Source organism: Mirounga leonina, unplaced genomic scaffold, assembly GCF_011800145.1.
Source record: "Mirounga leonina isolate KUSES-001 unplaced genomic scaffold, KU_Mleo_1.0 Mir_199, whole genome shotgun sequence".
Taxonomy (NCBI): Eukaryota; Metazoa; Chordata; class Mammalia; order Carnivora; family Phocidae; genus Mirounga; species Mirounga leonina.
Window position 1 is genome coordinate 9,480,545 of NW_023270498.1, and position 20,916 is coordinate 9,501,460.

The following is a 20,916-nucleotide window of genomic DNA, read 5'->3' on the forward strand; positions in this document are numbered from 1 at the left end:
GGCAGATGCTTAACGACTGAGCCACCTAGGCGCCCGGACGCTATATCATTCTTAAAGGGTCTAGCCAACAAGAAGATCTAACAATTGTAAATATCTACACCCCCAACATGGGAGCAGCCATCTACATAAGCCAACTGTTAACCAAAATAAAGAAACATATTGATAACAATATGTTAATTGAAGGAGACCTCAATACTCCATTTTCAGCAACAGACAGATCATCTAAGCAGAAGATCAACAGAGAAACGAGCTTTGAATGACACACTGGACCAGACAGACTTCATAGATATATACAGAACATTCCACCCTAAAACAACAGAATACTCATTCTTCTCGAACGCACATGGAACTTTCTCCAGAATAGACCACATATTGGGTCACAAATCAGGTCTCAACCAATACCAAAAGATTGAGATTATTCCCGGCCTATTTTCAGACCACAATGCTTTGAAAGTGGAACTCAATCACAGGAGAAAATTTGAAAGGAATTCAAACACTTGGAAGCTAAAGACCATCCTGCTAAAGAATGTTTGGGTCAACCAGGAAATTAAAGAACTTAAAGAACTCAGGGATATCAATGAGAATGAAAACACATCAGTCCAAAACCTATGGGATATTGCAAAGGCGGTCCTAAGGGGGAAATACATAACCATCCAAGCCTCACTCAAAAAAGTAGAAAAATCCCGAATACACAAGCTAACCTAATACCTAAAGGAACAGGAGAAAGAACAACAAATAAAACCTAAACCATGCAGGAGAAGAGAAATAATAAAGATTAGAGCAGAGATCAATGAATTAGAAACCAGAAATACAGTACAGTAGATCAACGAAACTAGAAGCTGGTTCTTTGAAAGAATTAATAAGATTGATAAACCACTGGCCAGACTTATCCATAAGAAAAGAGAAAGGACCCAAATCAATAAAATCATGAATGAAAGGGGAGAGATCACGACTAACACCAAGGAAATAGAAACAATTATTAGAAATTATTATCAGCAACAAATTAAGCAACCTGGAAGAAATGGATGCCTTCCTGGAAACTTACAAACTACCAAGACTGAAACAGGAAAAAATTGACAATCTGAATAGACCAATAACCAGTAACAATATTAAAGCACTGATCAAAAACCTCCCAAAAAACAAGAGTCCAGGGCCAGATAGCTTCCCAGGGGAATTCTACCAAACTTTTAAAGAAGAAATAGTACCTATTCTTCTGAAGCTGTTTCAAAAAATAGAAACAGAAGGAAAACTTCCAAACTCATTCTATGAGGCCAGTATTACCTTGATCCCAAAACCAGGCAAAGATCCCATCAAAAAGGAGAATTACAGGCCAATATCCCTGATGAATATGGATGCCAAAATTCTCAACAAGATCATAGCCAATAGGATCCAACAGTACATTAAAAGGATTATCCATCATGACCAGGTGGGATTTATTCCTGGGATGCAAGGGTGGTTCAACATTTGCAAATCAATCAGTGTGATAGAACACATTAATAAAAGAAGAGACAAAAACCATATGATCCTCTCAATTGGTGCAGAATAATCATTTGACAAAATACGGCATCCTTTCCTGATTAAAACTCTTCAGAGTGTAGGGATAGAGGGAACATTCCACAAGTTCATAAAAACCATCTATGAAAAGCCCACAGCGAATATCATTCTCAATGGGGAAAAGCTGAGAGCCTTTCCCTTAAGAGCAGGAACACGGCAGGGATGCCCACTCTCACCACTATTTTTCAACATAGTAATAGAAGTCTTAGCATCAGCAATCAGACACAAAAAGAAATAAAACGTATTCAAATTGGCAAAGAAGAAGTCAACTCTCTCTCTTCGCAGATGACATGATACTTTATGTGGAAAACCCAAAAGACTCCACCCCCAAATTACTAGAACTCATACAGCAATTCAGTAAATGTGGCAGGATACAAAATCAATGCACAGAAATCAGCTGCTTTTCTATACACTAACAATGTAACTGTAGAAAGAGAAATTAGGGAATTGATTCCATTTACAATAGCACCAAAACCTGTAAGATACCTCGGAATAAACCTAACCAAAGAGGTAAAAGATCTATACTCCAGAAACTACAGAACACTTATGAAAGAAATTGAAGAAGACACAAAAAGATGCAAAAACATTCCATGCTCATGGATTGGAAGAATAAACATTGTTAAAATGTCTATGCTGTCCAGAGCAATCTACACTTTCAACGCCATCCCGATCAAAATACCAATGGCATTTTCCAAAGAGCTGGAAAAAACAATCCTAAAATTTGTGTGGAACCATAAAAGACCTTGTATCGCCAAGGAAATGTTGAAAAAGAAAACCAAAGCTGTGGGTATCACGTTTCCTGATTTCAAGCTATATTACAAAGCTGTGATCACCAAGACAGCATGGTATTGGAACAAAAACAGACACATAGATCAATGGAACAGAACCCAGATATGGACTCTCAATGCTATGGTCAACTAATCTTTGACAAAGCAGGAAAAAATATCCAATGGAAAAAAGAAAGTCTCTTCAATAAATGGTGCTGGGAAAATTGGACAGCTATATACAGAAGAACGAAATTCGACCATTCTCTTACACCATACACAAAGATAAACTCTAAATGGATGAAAGACCTAAATGTGAGACAGGAATCCATCAAAATAGGCAGTAACCTCTTTGACATCAGCCACAGCAACTTCTTTCAAGAAAGATCTCCAAAGGCAAGGGAAACAAAAGTAAAAATGAACTTTTGGGATTTCATCAAGGTAAAAAGGTTCTGCACAGCAACGGAAACAGTCAACAAAACAAAGAGGCAACCCACAGAATGGGAGAAGATATTTGCAAATGACACTACAGATAAAGAGCTGGTATCCAAGATCTATAAAGAACTTCTCAAACTCAACACCCAAAAAACAAATAATCAAGTCAAAAAATGGGCAGAAGACATGAACAGGCACTTCTCCAAAGAAGACATACAAATGGCTAACAGACACATGAAAAAATGTTTGAAATCATCAGCCATTAGAGAAATTCAAATCAAAACCACACTGAGATACCACCTTACACCAGTTAGAATGGCAAAAATTAACAAGGCAGAAAACAAATGTTGGAGAGGATGTGGAGACAGGGGGACCCTCTTACACTGTTGGTGGGAATGCAAGCTGGTACAGCCATGCTGGACAATAGTATGGAGGTTCCTCAAAAAGTTGAACATAGAGCTACCCTACGACCCAGCAATTGCACTACTGGGTATTTACCCCAAAGATACAGATGTAGTGAAAAGAAGGGGCAAATGCACCCCAATGTTCATAGCAGCAATGTCCACAATAGCCAAACTGTGGAAGGAGCTGAGATGCCCTTCAACAGATGAATGGATAAAGAAGATGTGGTCCATATATACAATGGAATATTACTCAGCCATCAGAAAGGATTTGCATCGACATGGATGGAACTAGAGGGGATTATGCTAAGTGAAATAAGTCAAGCAGAGAAAGTCAATTATCATATGGTTTCACTTATATGTGGAACATAAGGAATAGCATGGAGGGCATTAGCAGAAGGAAGGAGAAGGAAGGGGAAATGAAGGGGGGTGGAAATCAGAGGGGAAGATGAACCATTAGAGATTATGGACTCCAGGAAACAAAGCGAGGTTTTAGAGGGGAGAGGGGTGGGGGGGATGGGTGAGCCCCGTGATGGGTATTAAGGAGGGCATGTATTACAATGAGCACTGGGTGTTATATGAAAACAATGAATCATGGAACACTACATCAAAAACTAATGATGTACTGTATGGTGACTAACAAAAAAAAAAAGAACACAGCATTAGTTCTATAGTATTTCTATGAAAGATGCATACCCTAAATGTAATTATCTAGACACATCAGACAAACCCAAATTTAGAACATTCTACAAAATAACTGGCCTGTAACCTTCCTAACTACCAAGGAGAATAAGGAACTGTCCAGAGCAGAGACAATGTGATGTGTCAAGTGAAGACAATATGTGGTTTTAAACGAAATCAGTTTGGTATAAAAAATGTTATTAGGAAAACTAGGACAATTTGAATGGGGTCTGAATCTCTAATCTGAGGCTTAGATGATAGTATGTACCAATGTTAATTTCCTCAATTTTTTTTCATTTTTAAATTGAGGAGTAACAGTCACATATAATTATATATGTTTAAAGTGTTGATTTGATAAACATATACATTGTGGGATGATTACCAAGAGAAAGGTATTTAATACATCCATCACATTGCAGTTAACTCTGTGTGTTTGTGATGAGAATGTTTTAAGGTCTACTTTCAGCAATTTGCAAGCATATTAATTGTAGTTACATGCCACACATATTTTCAGAACTTTACCTTTTTTTTTAAAGATTTTATTTGAGAGTGAGCAAGAAAGTGAGCAAGAAAGAGAGAGAGCAGGAACACAAGTGGGGGGAGGGGCAGAGGGAGAGGTAGAAGCAGACTCTCTGCTGAGCAAGGAGTCCGATGCGGGGCTCGATCCCAGGACCCCAAGATCATGACCTGAGCCGAAGGCAGACGCTTAACCGACTGAATCAACCAGGCGTCCGGCAACTATCATTCTAATCTCTGTTTCTATGATACTGGCTTTTCCCCCCTTTTTTAAAAGATTCTGAATGTAAGTAAAACCATACAGTATTTTTTCTCGGGTTGTTTCACTTAGAATACTGTGGTTCTAGGTTCATCATGCTGTTGCAAATTGCAGGATTTCCTTCTTTTTTATGACCGAATAATATATATATTATAAAACTCATTGCAGCATTATTCACAATAGCCAATACAGGGAAACAACCTGAATGTTCTTCAGTGGGTGAGTGGGTAAAGAAAATGTGATTGATATATATGTAATAACATATATATAATATGTACAGATATATAGCTACATGATACATGTAATATATGACATATATGCAATATTAATGCATAATACATATTACATACTGTATATGGTTATATATAACATATTTTATATCTATATTACATATGTAATATATCAATTACATTTTCTGTATACATACACACACACAGTTTGCAAATATTTTTCCCATTCTATAGGTTGACATTTCAATTTACTGATTGTTTTCTTTACTGTGCAGAAGCTCTTTAGTTTGATGTAGATCTATGTTTATTTTAGCTTTTGTTGCCTGTGCAGTTGGTGTCTTTTCCAAGACAACAGTGCTAAGACCAAAGTCAAGGATTTTCCTGTTTTCTTTTAGGAGTTTTACAGTTTCAGGTAAGTCTCTTTTTTTATGATTTTGTCTTTGATACATGTCAAGATACTTTTTTGTGACTGGTGTAAGACAGGAGTCCAGTTTCATTCCTTTGCATGTATATATCCAGTTTTCCTAAAAGCACTGATTAAAGAGACTACCCTTTTTCCATTGCATGTTTGTGGAGTCCTTGTCAAAAATTAGTTGACCACATAAACATGGGTTTATGTCTGAGCTCTCTATTCTGTTCCACTGGTCTGTGTGTCGATTTTATGCCAGTACCATACTGTTTTGATTACTATAGTTTTTTTTTCTTTTTTAAAGATTATTTATTTGACAGAGAGTGAGCCAGCAAACGCACATGCATGAGTGGGGGGAGGGGCAGAAGGAGAAGCAGGCTCCCCGATGAGCAGGGAGCCCAATGCAGAGCTTGATCCCAGGATCTTGAGATCATGACCTGAGCTGAAGGCAGATGTTTAACTGACTGAGCCACCCAGGTGCCCCTTGATTCCTATAGCTTTGTATCAGAGGCTGTAATAACAAAGTGTGATTTTTTTTTTTTTTATTTAAGAGAGAAAGCGAGCCAGTAGGGGGGACAGGGAGAGGGGGAGAGAGAGAATCTTAAGCAGGCTTCACGCTCAGCCTGGAGCCTGACACAGGGCTAAGTCTCACAACCCTGAGATCATGACCTGGGCCGAAATCAAGAGTTGGATGTTTAACTGACTGAGCCACCCAGGTGCCCCTCCAGATTTATTCTTCATTCTCAAGATTGCTTTTGGTATTTGGGGTCTCTTGTGGTTCCACACAAATTTCAGAATAGTTTCTCTATTTCTGTAAAAAATGCCCCTGGAATTTTGCTAGGGATTGCACTGAATCTGTAGATTGCTTTAGAAAGTATGGACTTTTTAACAGTATCTATCCTTCCAATACAAGAACATGAGGCATCTTTCCATTTATTTGGGTCTTCTTCAATTTTTCTTTCTTCTTTTTTTGTGGACAAAATCTTTTATTAGTTTTACAGACCTCATCAGTGCCCCTGGTAGTACCGTTATGACCATTTTACCTAACTTAGAACTAAATGAGAAAATTTTTTCAACTGCAGTCCTTTCTCACCTATGGATATTTCCCTTAGCACTGTACACCTTATAAAATAGGACACATCCTGTTACTTTTTGCCTGACAAACTTCTTTTGTAAGCAAAAGCCTATTCAGGGAATTAATGTTCAAATGGTCAAGATTATCAAATGCACCAGTGTTTCGAGGTATTTGCCAGGTATCCAAAGCCAAGAATTAGATGGTTGACGCCCAAATACTGTTGATTTACCAAACACTGAATTCTTTAAGTTCTAAAATTAATTTTTAAAGAGCTCTTCGCTTTTCATCCTGTTCAACTGTCATCTTTCAATATTCCCTATTGTTAGATTTTGGAGTGACACTTATCAAGACCTCCAAAACCTTTCCAAACTAAAAACAAAGCTTACCCTACACTCCACTCCAAAATGGATCCTCTCATTATTTCCCATTGCACCTCTTCAAACCTTGGTTAATAATCTCCAGTGCATGATGATGACTCTTCACCCAACCTTGCTCTTTAAAGATGAAAATTCCTATCAGGAAGTGGATTTCTAATTCTTAAGTGACAGTAAACTTCCAGTAGACTTTCTTCTCCTACAACCTAGATACAATTAACGCTACCATTAAGTAAAACATTGAATGCCTGTTTTAGGGTACTTTAAACTACGTATTTATGTGACAAAGCATTCCAGTTAACTGGGAAACTAAGTGTGACAATATATCAAGTTTACCCCATCAGAAGGCTAAATGAATTTCTTTCATTTTTAAAAAAGTTCTTATTTAAATTCCAGTTAGTTAACATACAGTGTTATATTAGTTTCAGGTATACTCACAACACCTGGGGCTCAACACAATTGCCCTCCTTAATCCCTGTCACCTATTTCACCCATCCACCCACCGCCCCTCTAGTTACCATCAGTTTGTTCTCTATAGTTAAGAGTCTGTTCTTGGTTTGCCTTTCTCTTCTTTCCCCCTTATGACTGTTTGTTTTGTTTCTTAAATTCCACATATGAGTGAAATCATATGGTACTTTTCTCTGACTTATTTCACTTAGCATAAGACTCTTCAGCTCCACCCACATTGTTGCAGATCGCCAGATATCATTCTTTTTGATGGCTGAGTAAATATTCCATTGTATGTATACACATTTTCTTTGTCCATTCATCAGTTGAAGGACCTTTGGGCTGTTTCCATAGTTTGGTTATTGTAGCTGATGCTGCTATAAACACTGGGGTGCATGCTGGATCTTCTTCAGTCTCTTTCATCAGTGTCTTAGAGTTTTCAGTGTACATTTCACCTCCTTGGTTAAATTTAGTTCTATGTATTTTGTTTTTAATGGTACTATAAATGGGATTCCTCTCTTAATTTCTCTTTCAGATAATTTGTTTAGTGTATAAAAACACAACTGATTTCTGCATGCTAATTTTGTATGCTGTAACTTTACTTAATTTATTAGTTCTAAACAGTTTTTTGGTGGAGTCTTTAAAGTATTCTGTATATAAGAGCATGTCATCTGCAAACAGAGATAATTTCACTTCTTCGTTTCTGATTTGGATGCCTTCTATTTGTATTTCTTGCCTAACTGCTCTGTCTACAACTTCTAGTACTATGTTAAACAGAACACAGTGGTAAGAGTGGGCATCCTTGTCTTGTTCCTGATCTTAGAGGAAAAGCTTTCAGTGTTTCACCATTGAGTAGGATATCAATCAGCTTCTCAATATCACCTTCATTATATTGAGAAACATTCCTTCTAAACCTAAATTTGTTCAGAATTTTTATCATAAAAGAATGTTGAATTCTGTCAAATACCTTTTCTGCATCTATTGAGATGATGATATATTTATCCTTCTTTATGTTAATGTGATGTACCACATTTAACGATTTACATATGTTGAATGATCCTTGCATCCCAGGGATGAATACCAATAAATCATGGTATATGATCCTCTTAATATGTTCTTGAATTTGGTACTAGTATTCTGGTGAAGATTTCTGCATCTATGTTTGTCATGGATATTAGCCTGCAATTTTCTTTTCTCTTAATGTACTTGTTTGGGATGATGGAATTTTGGTAATGCTGACCTAGTAAAATGAGTTAGGAAGTGTTCCTTCCTCTTTAATTTTCTGGAAGAGTTTAAGAATTGGTAAAAATTCTTTAAATGTTTGGTAGAATTCACCTGTGAAACCATCTCACCCTGGACATTTATATGTTGGTATTTATTATTATCATTATTTATCTAATCTCCTTCCTCATTATTGGTCTGTTCAGTTTTTCTATTACTTCATGATTAAATCTTGGTAAGTTATATGTTTCTATGAATCTATCCATTTCTTCTAAGTTATCTAATTTGTTGGCATGTAATTGATCATAGTAGTCTCTTATGATTCTTTGTATTTCTGTGGTATCAGTTATACGGTCTCCTCTCTCATTTATGATTTTATTAATTCCAGTCATCTTTTTTTCTTGGTAACCTTTCTAGCTAAAGGTTTGTCAATTTTATTTTTCTTTAAAAAAAAAAAAACTCAGTTTCATTGATCTTCTCCATCATCTTTCTAGTTTCTTTTTCATTTATTTCTGCTGTAATCTTTATTATTTTCTTCTGTTAAGTTTGTTCTTCCTTTTCCATTTCCTTGAAATGTAAAGGTAGGTTGTTTGAGATCTTTCTTTTTTCTTAATGTAGGTGTTTATTACCTTAAACTTCCCTCTTAGAAATGTTTTTGCTGGATGCGATAATTTTTGGTATGTTTCCATTTTCATTTATCTCAAGAATTTTTAAAATTGCCCTTTTGATTTCTTCGATTGGCTGTTTTTTCAGAAGTGTGTTGTTTACGTATTTGTGAATTTTCCAGCTTTCCTACTATTATTTATTTTTATATAATATCATGTGCTCACAAAAGGTAATACTTGATAAGATTTCAATCTTATGAAATTTGTTAAGACTTGTTTGTGACCTAATATATGATCTATATTCCACGTTCCATTCTTCTTGAAAAGAATGTATTTCCTGTTGCTGTTGTTTGGAATGTTCTTTATATGTCTATTGGGTCCATTTGGTCTGAAGTGTGGTTCAAATCCATTATTTCCATATTATATTTCTATCTAGATGATTTATCCATTGTTGAAAAGCACAGTATTGAAGTCCCCTACTATTGCACTGCTATCTATTTTTGTCTTCAGATCTATAAATTGTCTAATATATGTAGGTGCTCCAATATTGGGAGCATATAAACTTACAATTGTTACAATCTCTTAAATGAATTGATCCCTTTATCATTATATTATGACCTTCTTTATCTCTTGCTACATCTTTTCACTTTTCTATTTTGTCTGATATAAATATAGCTACTCCAGCTTCTTTTGGTTTTCATTTGCATGGTTTATTTTTTTTTTTTTTAAAGATTTTATTATTTTTTTTTTTTAGAGAGCGAGCGAGAGAGAAACAGCATGAGAGGGGAGAGGGTCAGAGGGAGAAGCAGGCTCCCCGCTGAGCCGGGAGCCCGATGTGGGACTTGATCCCAGGACCCTGGGATCATGACCTGAGCCGAAGGCAGACGCTTAACCATCTGAGCCACCCAGGTGCCCATTTGCATGGTTTATTTTTCCATCCCTCCAGTTTGGGCCTATGAGTCTTCCTGTAGGCAGCATATAATTGGATTTTTTTTTTAATTCATTGAGCCACCCTGTCTTCTAGTGGAAAATTTAAGTCATTTACATTAAGAGTAATCACTGATAGGTAACGCTTTTGTCTTTTTAACCTATATGCTAGAGGTCAAATTGCTAGAATTCACTACTGCAGAATTCAGAGTACTTTGAATTTAACTATATATTTACTTTTGCCAGTGAATTTTATACTTTCATATATTTTCATGCTACTAATTAGCATCCTTTCATCTCAGCTTGAAGAACTCCCTTTAGCATTTCTTGTAAGGTCTATGATGATAAATTACCCCAGCTTTTATTTGCCTGGGAAAGTCTTTCTCTTTCCTTCATTTCTAATGTCCGTGGTTGACAGTTGTCTCTTGGTTGACTGTATTTTTCTTTGAGCACGTGGAAGGCCTGCTGGGTTTCTGCTAGGAAATCTGCTGCCTTATCAGGATTGCCTCGTATGTGGTGAGTCTTTTTTCTCCTGCTGCTTTTGAAATTCTTTTTTTATTTTTCTTTGAGAGCTTGGCTGCAATGTGTCTCAGTAAAGATCATTTTGGTTTAAGTCATTTTGGGGACGGTTGAGCTTCATTTTTCCCGGATGACCATATCTCTCCCCAGATTTACGAATTTTTAACCATTATTTCTTTAAATAAGTTTTCTCTCCCTTTTGCTCTCCCTTCTCCTTCTCAGACTCCCATAGTATGAACATTGTTTCAACTGATGCTGTCCTATAATTCACATTCACTTTCTTCACTCTTTCTCAGTCTAATTTTTTTCTCCCCCCGTGATTGGATAATATCAAGAGATCTGTCTTCAAGTTCACAGATTCTTTCTTCTGCCTGATTGAGCTTGCTGTTGAAGCCCTCTACTGAATTTTTCATTTCATCCAACATATTCTTAAGCTCCAGAATTTGTTTCGTTCTTGTGATTTCTACCTTTGTTGAACTTCTCATTTTGTTCATGTACTGTTTTCCTGAGTTCATTTACTATGTTCTCTTGACTCGTGCTGAGCTTCCTTCAAATGATTATTTTGAATTCTTTTTCAGGTAACTTGCAGATTTCCACTTCTTTTGGGTCAGTTACTGGAAAATTATTGTATTCCTTGGTGGTGTCATGTTTCTGTTTTTTTCATATTTCTGGCTTTTTCACTGATGTCTGTATTGAAAGAGCAGTCACCTTAGTATCTTTCAGCAATGTTTTGCCATTTGTCATATATGGTCTCTATTATGATGAGGTAGTTTCCTTTCATTCCTAGTTTGTTGAGTGTTTTTATCATTAAAAGGTGTTAAATTTTGTCAAATGCCTTTTCTGCATCAATTGAGATGATCACATGAGTTTTGTCCTTCATTCTGTTAATGTGGTGTATTACATTATTTTTTTTTTAAAGATATTTCTTTTTAAGATTTTATTTATTAATTTGTCAGAGAGAGAGACAGAGAGAGCACAAACAGGGAGAACAGCAGGCAGAGCATGCAGAGGGAGAAGCAGGCTCCCCAATGAGCAAGGAGCCCGATGTGGGACTCAATCCCAGGACCCTGGGATCATGACCTGAGCCGAAGGCAGACGCTTAACTGACTGAGCCACCCAGCCATCCCTACATTCATTATTTTCATGTGTTGACCCAATTCTTACATCCCAGGAATAAATCCCACTTGGTCATGCTGATCCTTTTAATATGCAGGTGAACCTGGTTTGCGAGCATTTTGCTGAGAATTTCTGCATCTGTAGTCATCAGGAAGATTGCTCTGTAGTTTTCTTGCAGTAACTTTGTCTGGCTTTGGTATCAGAGCAATGCTGGCCTCATAAAATAAGTCTGGAAGTGTTCTTTCCTCTTTTTAAGGAACTTCTGAGGAGAGTTGGTGTTACTTCTATAAATGTTTGATAGTATTCTCCAGTGAAGTCATCTGGTCCTGGGTTTTTCTAGTTAGGAGGTTACTGTTTCAGTCTCCTTACTAGTTACAGGTATGTACAGAATTTTATTTATGATTCAGTTGGTATTCTGTATGTTTTTAGGAATTTATCCATTTAGTCTATAATATCCAATTGCTGAGCATATTTGTTCATAGTTTCTGTGGCACGTTATAATGTCTCCTTCACTTGATTTTATTTGAATCTTTTTTCTTCCTAGTTAATCTAGCTAAGGGTTTGTCAATTTTGTTAATCTTTAAAAAACCCATTGTTAGTTTTAGTTTCCTTGATTTTTTCTATTCTTCCATTATTTATTTCACTTATTTCTATTCTAATCTTTATTATTTTCCTTTTTTCTGCTAACTTTTGATTTAGTTCAGTCTTCTTCTGGTTCCTTCAGGTGTAAAGTTAGGTTGTTGGCCTGAAATCTTCCTTGTTGTTTAATGTGTTTACTGCCATAAATGTCCTTCGTAGCACTGCTTTTACTACATCCCATAAATTTTGGTATGTTATATTTTCACTCTCACTCTCTCAAAATATTTCTAATTATCCTTGTGATTTTTTTCCTTCAACCATTGGCTGATTAAGAGTATGCTGTTTAATTTTCATGTATTTGTGGGTTTTCCAGTTTTTCTTCTGCTAGTGATTTGATTTCTAGTTTAATTCCACTATGTTCTGAAAGATACTTAGCATGATTCCAATCTTTTTAAATTTGTTAAGACTTGTTGTGGCCTACATATGGTCTATTCTGGAGAATGATCTATGTGTGCTTGAGAAGAATGTGTGTTCAGGGGCGCCTCGGTGGCTCAGTCCAACTCTTGATTTCAGCTGGTATCATGATCTCAGGGTTATGGGATCAAGTCCACTTTGGGCCCCATGCTCAGCAGGGAGTCTGCTTGAGATTCTCTCCTTCTCCCTCTGCCCCTCCCCCTGCTGGTGTGTGTGCTCTCGCTGTCTAATAAATAAATCTTTAAAAAAAAAAAAAAGAATGTGTGTTCTGCTATTATTGGGTGTGTTTTGTATATGTCTGTTCAATTGGTCTATAGTGCTGTTCAAGTCCTCGGTTTCATATATTGATCTTTATCTGGTTTTCCTACCCATTACTCAAAGTGAAGTACTGAAGTCTCCTACTATTATTGTGCACCTTCAACAATGTTTGCTTCATATATTTGGGAGCTCTAATGTTAGGTGAACTGACCCTTCTATCATTATATAATGTCTTTCTTCATCTCCTATGACACTTTCTGACTTAAAGCCTATTTTGTTTGATACAAACACGACTTTTTGCTCTTTTCATTACCATTTACATGGAATATCTTTTTCCATCTTTTCACTTTTAGGCCATGTGTGTCTTTGGATCTGAGGTCTCTCGTAGATAGTATACAGTTGGACCTTATTTTTGTTTTTTTTTTTTGTTTTAATCCACTGAACCAATCTAAGTCTTCTGATTAGGGAGTTTAACCATTTACATTTGAAGTGATCACTGACAGGAAAAAACTTACTACTGCCATTTTGTTAGCTGTTGTCTTACAGTATTTTGTCCTTTTCCTCTCTTACTGTCTTCTTCTGAGTTTTGTTAATTTTTTCTGTGGTGATGTGTTTTGATTCATTTCCTTTTGTGTATCTTCTCCAGATATTTTTATGTGGTCACTATGGGGATTATATAAAACATCTAGCTATAATAATCTATTTCTATATTTCTATTTATATTGTCTATCCATTAACAGATTTATAGTTATTTTTTATGCTGTCTTTTTAATTTTATACCAGAATTAAAAATGATTTATGAACCAACAAAATACTACAGGATTCTATATTTATCTTTATATTTACCTTTACCAGAGAGCTTTTTATTTTTGTACGCTTTCGTGTTGCTGTTTAACATACTTTTGCTTCACTTTAAAAGACTCCCTTTAGCATTTCTTGTTGAGTAGGTCTAATGGTGATTAACTCCTTCAGCTATTATTTGTCTGAGAAAGTTTTAATTTCACCTTCATTTCTAAAGGACAGTTTTGGTGAATATAGTATTGGTTGGCAGTTGTTTTCCTTTCAACAAATTGAATACACCATCCCACTCCCTCTAGCTTATAAGATTTCTGCTGAGAATTCTACTAATAATCTTACAGGATCTCCTTTATATATGACAAGTCACTTTTTTCTTGCCTTTTTCAGTATTTTACCTTTATCTGTGATCTTGACAGTATGATTATAATGTGTCTTGGTGTGGATCTCTGGAATTATCCTAGTTGGAGTTCACTGTCTTGAATTTGTATTCCATTTCCTTCTTCAAATTTGGGAAGTTTTCAGCCATTATTTTTTTCAAATAAGCTCACTAACCCTTTCTTGAACTTCTCCTTCTGGGACTTGCATAATGCATATATTGATCTATTTTGTGATGTACCATAAGTCCCTAAGCTTACTTCACTTTTCTTCATTCTTTTTTCTTTTTGTTTCTTTGACTCAAATTTCAAATTAACCATCTTCAAGTTTACCATTTTCTTCCACTTGATCAAGTTTACTGTTGAACCCATGCATATTTTTCAATCCAATCATTATATTCTTCATCTCTAGAATTTCTTTTTTATTCCTTTTTATAGTTTACATCTCTTTGTTGATATATTTTCATTTTGTTCATGTACTGTTTTCCTGATTTTATTTACTAGTCTGTGTTCTCTTTTAGCTGACTGAGCATTTTTTAGAGTTATTTTGAATTCTTTGTCCAGTAATTCATAGATCTCTATTTCTTTAGGATCAGTTTCTGGAGATTAATTTTGTTCCTTTGAGAGGCCAATGTTTCCCTGTTCCTTTTTATGCCCTGTGATCATTTGTTGAGATCTGACTATTTGGAAAAACAGCCACTTCTTCCAGTCTTTACAGACTGACTTTGTACAAGGAAAAGACCTTCACCAATCAGCCAGGCTAGCAATTCAAGGGGTCTCTCAAATCTTTTCTGGGGATGTGTCTTCTCTGGGATTATATGTGTAATTTCCAACTGAAAGAGGCTTGCCTCTGTTCTCAAAAACCTGTAATCTCTTGCTCACCCTGGTGTCTTTATGCAATACTGCACTCTCTCTGATCTGTAAGAAGCCACAATGTTTGCCTTGCTCTTAGCAGCCCCAACCTTGCACCTAAAGTACATTACTATTTCTTTCAGCACTCCAAGTCAGGAGAGGTAGAAATCAGTCCCTCAAGCAGCCCTTGAAAAACCAGAACATTGGACACATGTTCCACTCTTCTCTTTTCACCCAAGGGAGAAGCTAAGAGTTGGGAGTTTTGTCCTGATCATACCATGCTGTGCCAGGGAAGGGAAAGGGCTATGATGAGCTAATGCAATGAACTTTCTTACCTGCTTCAATGCAACTCTTCTTGGCTTTGTGTATGCCTGGGGTACTGCAAACACTTACATGGTTTCTGGAGTCCTCACAAAGGCAACATGGTCTACATATTGCTCTTAAGTCAGTGTCTCCATGGAGGAATGAGGTCCAAGGGCTTCCTATTCCACAATCTTGCTGACATTAGTCCTAAATTATCCATAACTTTAGCCATCCAAAATGATCTTGCATTTAGGTATGCTGGGTTGAATAAAATTATTACTTTCTGGGCTACAATGTAAATGTTATAATTACATTTTCAACTCACTTTCAGTGGAGAAATTAATATTGCTAGTTGTGAACATCTGGCAACATGGGCCCCTCAAGGGCAAGGGTCATCTTTCTGTTATTCCTACTGTCAAGCACAGTATCTCATGCATAATAACTATCATGTTCTAATATGAGTTATAAATACTTGCCTAGAGAACAATAGGTCAGTTTCATTGCTAAGAACTTTTTTTCTTTTTTAAAGCCATTTATGATCTCTACATATCCACCCAGATTCTGCTTGCTCATGGAGCTAATACCAAGGCTCTAATATAACACTGATCCTTATTATCTTTTTCTCATTTTTAAAAAAATTAACTGAAGTCCATATTTTATTCAGATTCCATTAGTTTATACCTAAGGTGCTTTTTCTGTTTCAGGATAGCACATTACATTTAGTCATCATGTCTCCTTAGCTTCCTCTTAGGTTGGAACGTTTCTTTTTTTTTTTTTTTTTAAAGATTTTGTTTTTATTTGACAGAGACACAGCGAGAGAGGGAACACAAGCAGGGGGAGTGGGAGGAGAAGAAGCAGGTCTCCCGTGGAGCAAGGAGTCCGATGCGGGGCTCGATCCCAGGACCCCGGGATCATGACCTGAGCCGAAGGCAAACAGTTAACGACTGAGCCACCTAGGCAGCCCGGTTGGAAAGTTTCTTAAACCTCTTTTGTTTTTTAATGACCTTGACAGTTCTAAAGAGTACTGGTCAGGCATTTTGTAGAACACCCCTCAACTGGGATTTTTCTGCTGCTATTTTCATGACTGCACTGAGGCTATGTTTTGGGGGAGAAAACTACAGAGGTAATGGGCCATTCTCATCATATTATATTGAAGGTACATCTTATCATGACTTACCACTGTTGATGTTAATTTTGATCAACTAGGTGTAGTGGTGTTTGGTTTCTCCAGTGTAAAGTGTACTCTTTTCCCCTTCTTTCTGTATTTACTCTGGAAGGAAGTCACTATGTGCGAGACTTTGTCTTTCTGAAGAAACAGTCTGCTATTTTGTAGAGTGTTCCACATTCTAGTTTGCTTGATTTTTTTACACTGTTATTTAATATGTTCCTTTATCCCTGTATTACCTGTAAATCTCAATTATATGGTTGATGCTGTGTATATCACATCAAATGGTTTGTGACATCAGATTGACCCATATTAGCAATCTTTTGGTTAGGATGGTAACAACAAGCTCTTCATTGTAAAAGTACACTTTTTTCTTTGCAATTAGCAAGAAATCTATGGGGTATTCTTTAGTATCTTGTTCTTTGTCCATGGACATCTGTGCCATGAGAAAATAATACACAAAGGTGATGGCCTCAAAGCTCCTCTCACTCACATCAATAATCATCTATCTGCTCATTCAACCAACACCTCCTGAAGGCCTACTCAGTTCTAGGCAGTGTTTAGCGCTGGGGCTTACAGAGGGGAAAGATGGATTCTGTTCTTCAGCAGTACCTCTCAGTGCTACACAGTGCTACAAGAGTTCCAATAAAGTCTGATCAGTCTACACTGGCTAAGTGCCAGGTGCTTTCTTCGGTGATTTTCATGTAAGTGTTCACCATACTTTGCTTATATATTAAAGATTTTCAAAAGCACATGTTGAAACAAAGAGTTTGTCATTTAAACTTTATTTAACTAGATCCTGAAATCCCTAAACATTCTAGATAATTCTCATTGCCCCCATAAAGGAACTTGTGGAGGTATTGTAAAAACAAAAATCTCTGGAGGGCAGTATGGCTTAAAGGAACAATGTAGACTTCAGAGCCAGAAAGGATTGAATTCAAATTGGCTTCTCCCAATTCGTAATCATGTTACTAGCTTTGTGACCTGGCACAAATTACTTAACTTCTCTGAAGCATGGATTTGTTTACATAAGGAATTATGTAACATTCCTTTACATAAGCTCGAGAAAATACCTACTTCCAAGGGTTTCTAGGAGAATTAAATAAAATAACATATAAAGTGCTTAGTAGAGTTCCCGAGTTGCTGGCATATAGTAAATATTTGATAAATGATACTCCTCTTGAGAAACAACTCAAACTACAGAGTGTGCACAGAGAAGACAATCAATGACTCTGATTTGGACATTTTTCCAGTAGCAATGTAAGTTTCATATGAATAACAGCGGAATAATATCATGACAATAGCATAAGTCGCAGCTAATTCATATTTTTCATTAGAGTAAAAGAAAAGTCTCTAACAAAAGTTTGCCAATTCCCACTCATCCCTCCACCCTGTTGGCCTTCCACACACACCCATTATGTGCACCTACAGTGCAGGGGAGTGTTGGGGGAGCTGGGAGCCCACAGGACCTATCTGACATAGGGTTAAGTTTTAAAGGCATGAAGATGGTACCAGAGACATCTTACATGCAGGAACTCTAAAAGAGGGTCTGTGTTCGACAGAATATACGTCACCTTTCTGCTCAGCCAGCTTCCACAGGTCCTGAGCTGCTGCCCAAGACAGTGTCATGGGATATTCCACAAGGACATGCTTGCCAGCATTAAGGAACTGCCTTTGGAAAAAAGGGAGAGAGAAAATACACTTCAAGTAAGCTTCACTAAAATGCCCTGCATGACAGAGAACAGACTGTTATAAATACATGTAAGTCTCTGAGGCATGAAGGAATGCAGATGCGAATCAGGGCCAGGGGATAAGGAGGATGAATTGTACGTCCTGTTACCTTCTCCTATGCTAGAAGAGGCGTTCAAGTTATGTGTTAATTTGAACATTCATCCATTCACCTACTCATATATTCAACTAGGTACTATTTGCCAGCTACTTTGGAGGAGAAACAAAAGACATTAACCTGTAAACTGCCTGCCTATTATCACATGATGGCCATAAATAAAGCCTACCAAACCATGAACAGCCAGCTCTGCCTGAGGCAGTCTGAAAAGATTTTAGTAACATCTGAAATAGGAGTAGGTGTTTTCCAGGTGCAACATGCAAGATGAGGGTATTTCACTTTGGGCAGCATATGCAGAGGCTTGGGTGTTGGGAAGTGGCTGGAACTGCCTTGTTAGTTATGTGTGGGGCTCCTCGTTCCAGGCTCAGTCCCACCAAATGCTTGAAGGGCTCTAGGCTTTGCATCTGAAGGTGGGGCAGGGGGACCTGTCACTTCTCTTGCTCCATAATGTCATCTCCCCTCTTCGATGCCACCACTACCTTCTTTCCTCACTTATCTCATGGCAAAAACAGTTCATATTAAAGGAACTCTCAGAGATATTTAAAATGTTAAAAGCACAAAGGATAAAATGTTGGCAGCTGAGCCAAACTTAGAAAGGATTACGACAATTTGCCAAAGCACAGAAAAGATGGTGGCTCCACATCCTACTATGACAAGAGACAAGCACTATTCAACCTACTGTCAATACATTTTTTACAAAGAACACTCTTTAATTCCTCGTATTGTTTTAAATTACAGTGTACTAAGTAAATATCAGTTTTACACAGTTTTTCATTTTCTTATACATTTATAACCAATAGTAAGAGTTTTGAGCATTTTGACATTTTTTAAAGGTAATGGCTCCACTGTAATTTTTCCCTTCAATTATCAAAATTTCTTTGAGAGATTTCAGCTTACCCCGTCATTTCTACGACGGGGCAAGGACTACCTACATTGGAAACCCACCTGATATAGTCCTCATGGCTGGAGCTTTCACTGCAGATAAAAGCAACTTCAACCTCTTGACTGGAAAGGGCATCTTCCAAAGAAATCTGCTGGACTTCCTCAATGTTCCCAAGCTCTCGTCTATTTGAGAATAACAAAAATGCACCTCAAAAGTACACAGCATATCCAATAAATGAGCACCATCTTTCTCCTCTCCCCCCAACGATGTCCTGATAGCCGGCTTTTGGAAATGAAGAAACGAATTCCCTCCCTCCCTCCCACTTCCAGGACATTTTCCACCACAGAGTGAGAAAAAACAGCCTCAGGGTTTAAGTCAAGAGACCCAGCATTGAGTGCCAGCACTACTGTGAACAGCCTCTATGATATGGCAGTCTTTGAATCACTCCATCTCTAAAACAAAAACAACTGATCTCCTTTCATCTCATGAGAAGTGGTCCCTCTGATCACAGCCAGCTCCAAGCATCTGGCCAAGCACTATGACTACCAGACTTCACTCACAGTCTAAGAGAAGAAGCAAGACACACATGTAAATATATAACATCAATACAAGATGAACATGAGAAATGTTGTGTTTGGGGGTTCAGGTGGGTAATTCAATGAAGGCAAGGGACATCTAATTTAGGGTTTCAGAGTAGGCTTCCTGGGGAGATGGTAGGACTCAGCAGGTAGGTCATGAGAAACAGGGTATGTGAGAAGGGGAATGGTGTGACAGAGGCAGGGGTGCAGTAAAGCAGGGGGTATGAGCTGGCCATCTTCCCACATGCCTTGAATAGTTTAGGAGTTACCACTATATCAGTCATGGCAGCCAGCTAGCAGAAGACTGGGGTTTAAGCGACAAGGAGAGGTCCCACTTCAGCCTTGAGCCCAAGTGCTGTGTTCAACCCAGCTTCAGGTAGGGGTGCAATGGGAGTTACAGTGCTGGGTAATAATAATTTTGATCTCCCACTTATGTGCAAGTCCCTTAGAATCTTACTGAGGGGGTGCCTGGGTGGCTCAGTTGGTTAAGCGACTGCCTTCAGCTCAGGTCATGATCCTGGAGTCCCTGGATCGAGTCCCGCATCGGGCTCCCTGCTCGGCGGGGAGTCTGCTTCTCCCTCTGACCCTCCCCCGTCTCATGTGCTCTCTCTCATTCTCTCTCACACAAATAAATAAATAAAATCTTTAAAAAAAAAAAAAAGAATCTTACTGAGGGGAGAAGATTGACCAAGGGCAGATTCCCACCACTTCTGGGTCTCTCTAGTGCCCCAGATAGTCTGTGTGGACCATCACAATAGTTGTTCATGCTTTGTTTGATTTCTCTAAAGCACTAAAAAGCAGAGAGAGGTGCCTAAGTTGCTCCCCACCTTCTCTCCTCAGCCAACACAGTGCCTACAACATCTTGTTCACAATTAACACTCATAAATGACATTATACGGTGTTAGTTTGGTGAGTGGTGTATGTAAGGAAGTGGTGAGTGGTGGAGGAAGGTGCTGAGTGAGTGTGGGTCAGAGAAGAAGAAACACGGTGGGAAGTCTGGTTTTGATTGAGTTATAGCAGATAAATGAAGTTATAGGAGATAAAAGTGAGGCTCAAAGTTATCAAAGGGAAAAGGATACATGTGGCTTAGATGATGGGTTTTGGAATCAAATAGACCTGTGTTCAAATCCAGGTCTTAGACTTTTAGACTTTCTAGCTGTGTGTCCACAGGCAAATTACATAACCTCTCTACCTCTCTGTGGCTCCCTTTCTTTATCTGTAAAGTGGCGTTGATAATGGTATCTATGTCACATAGCCCAAGGCCATTGCATGG

The 20,916-nt window shown here is 37.6% G+C and overlaps 1 protein-coding gene across 1 annotated transcript in view; it reads right to left on the reverse strand.

Moving 5' to 3' along the window:
* BLVRA (biliverdin reductase A) overlaps positions 1 to 20,916 on the reverse strand; it is a 60,399-nt gene that overhangs the window by 15,166 nt on the left and 24,317 nt on the right. The window contains exons 4-5 of the mRNA XM_035026498.1: positions 19,128 to 19,247; positions 17,911 to 18,008 (exon numbers count right to left, since the gene is read on the reverse strand). Of these exons, the coding sequence (XP_034882389.1) occupies positions 17,911 to 18,008; positions 19,128 to 19,247 (218 nt within the window). The remainder of the gene's footprint in view (positions 1 to 17,910; positions 18,009 to 19,127; positions 19,248 to 20,916) is intronic.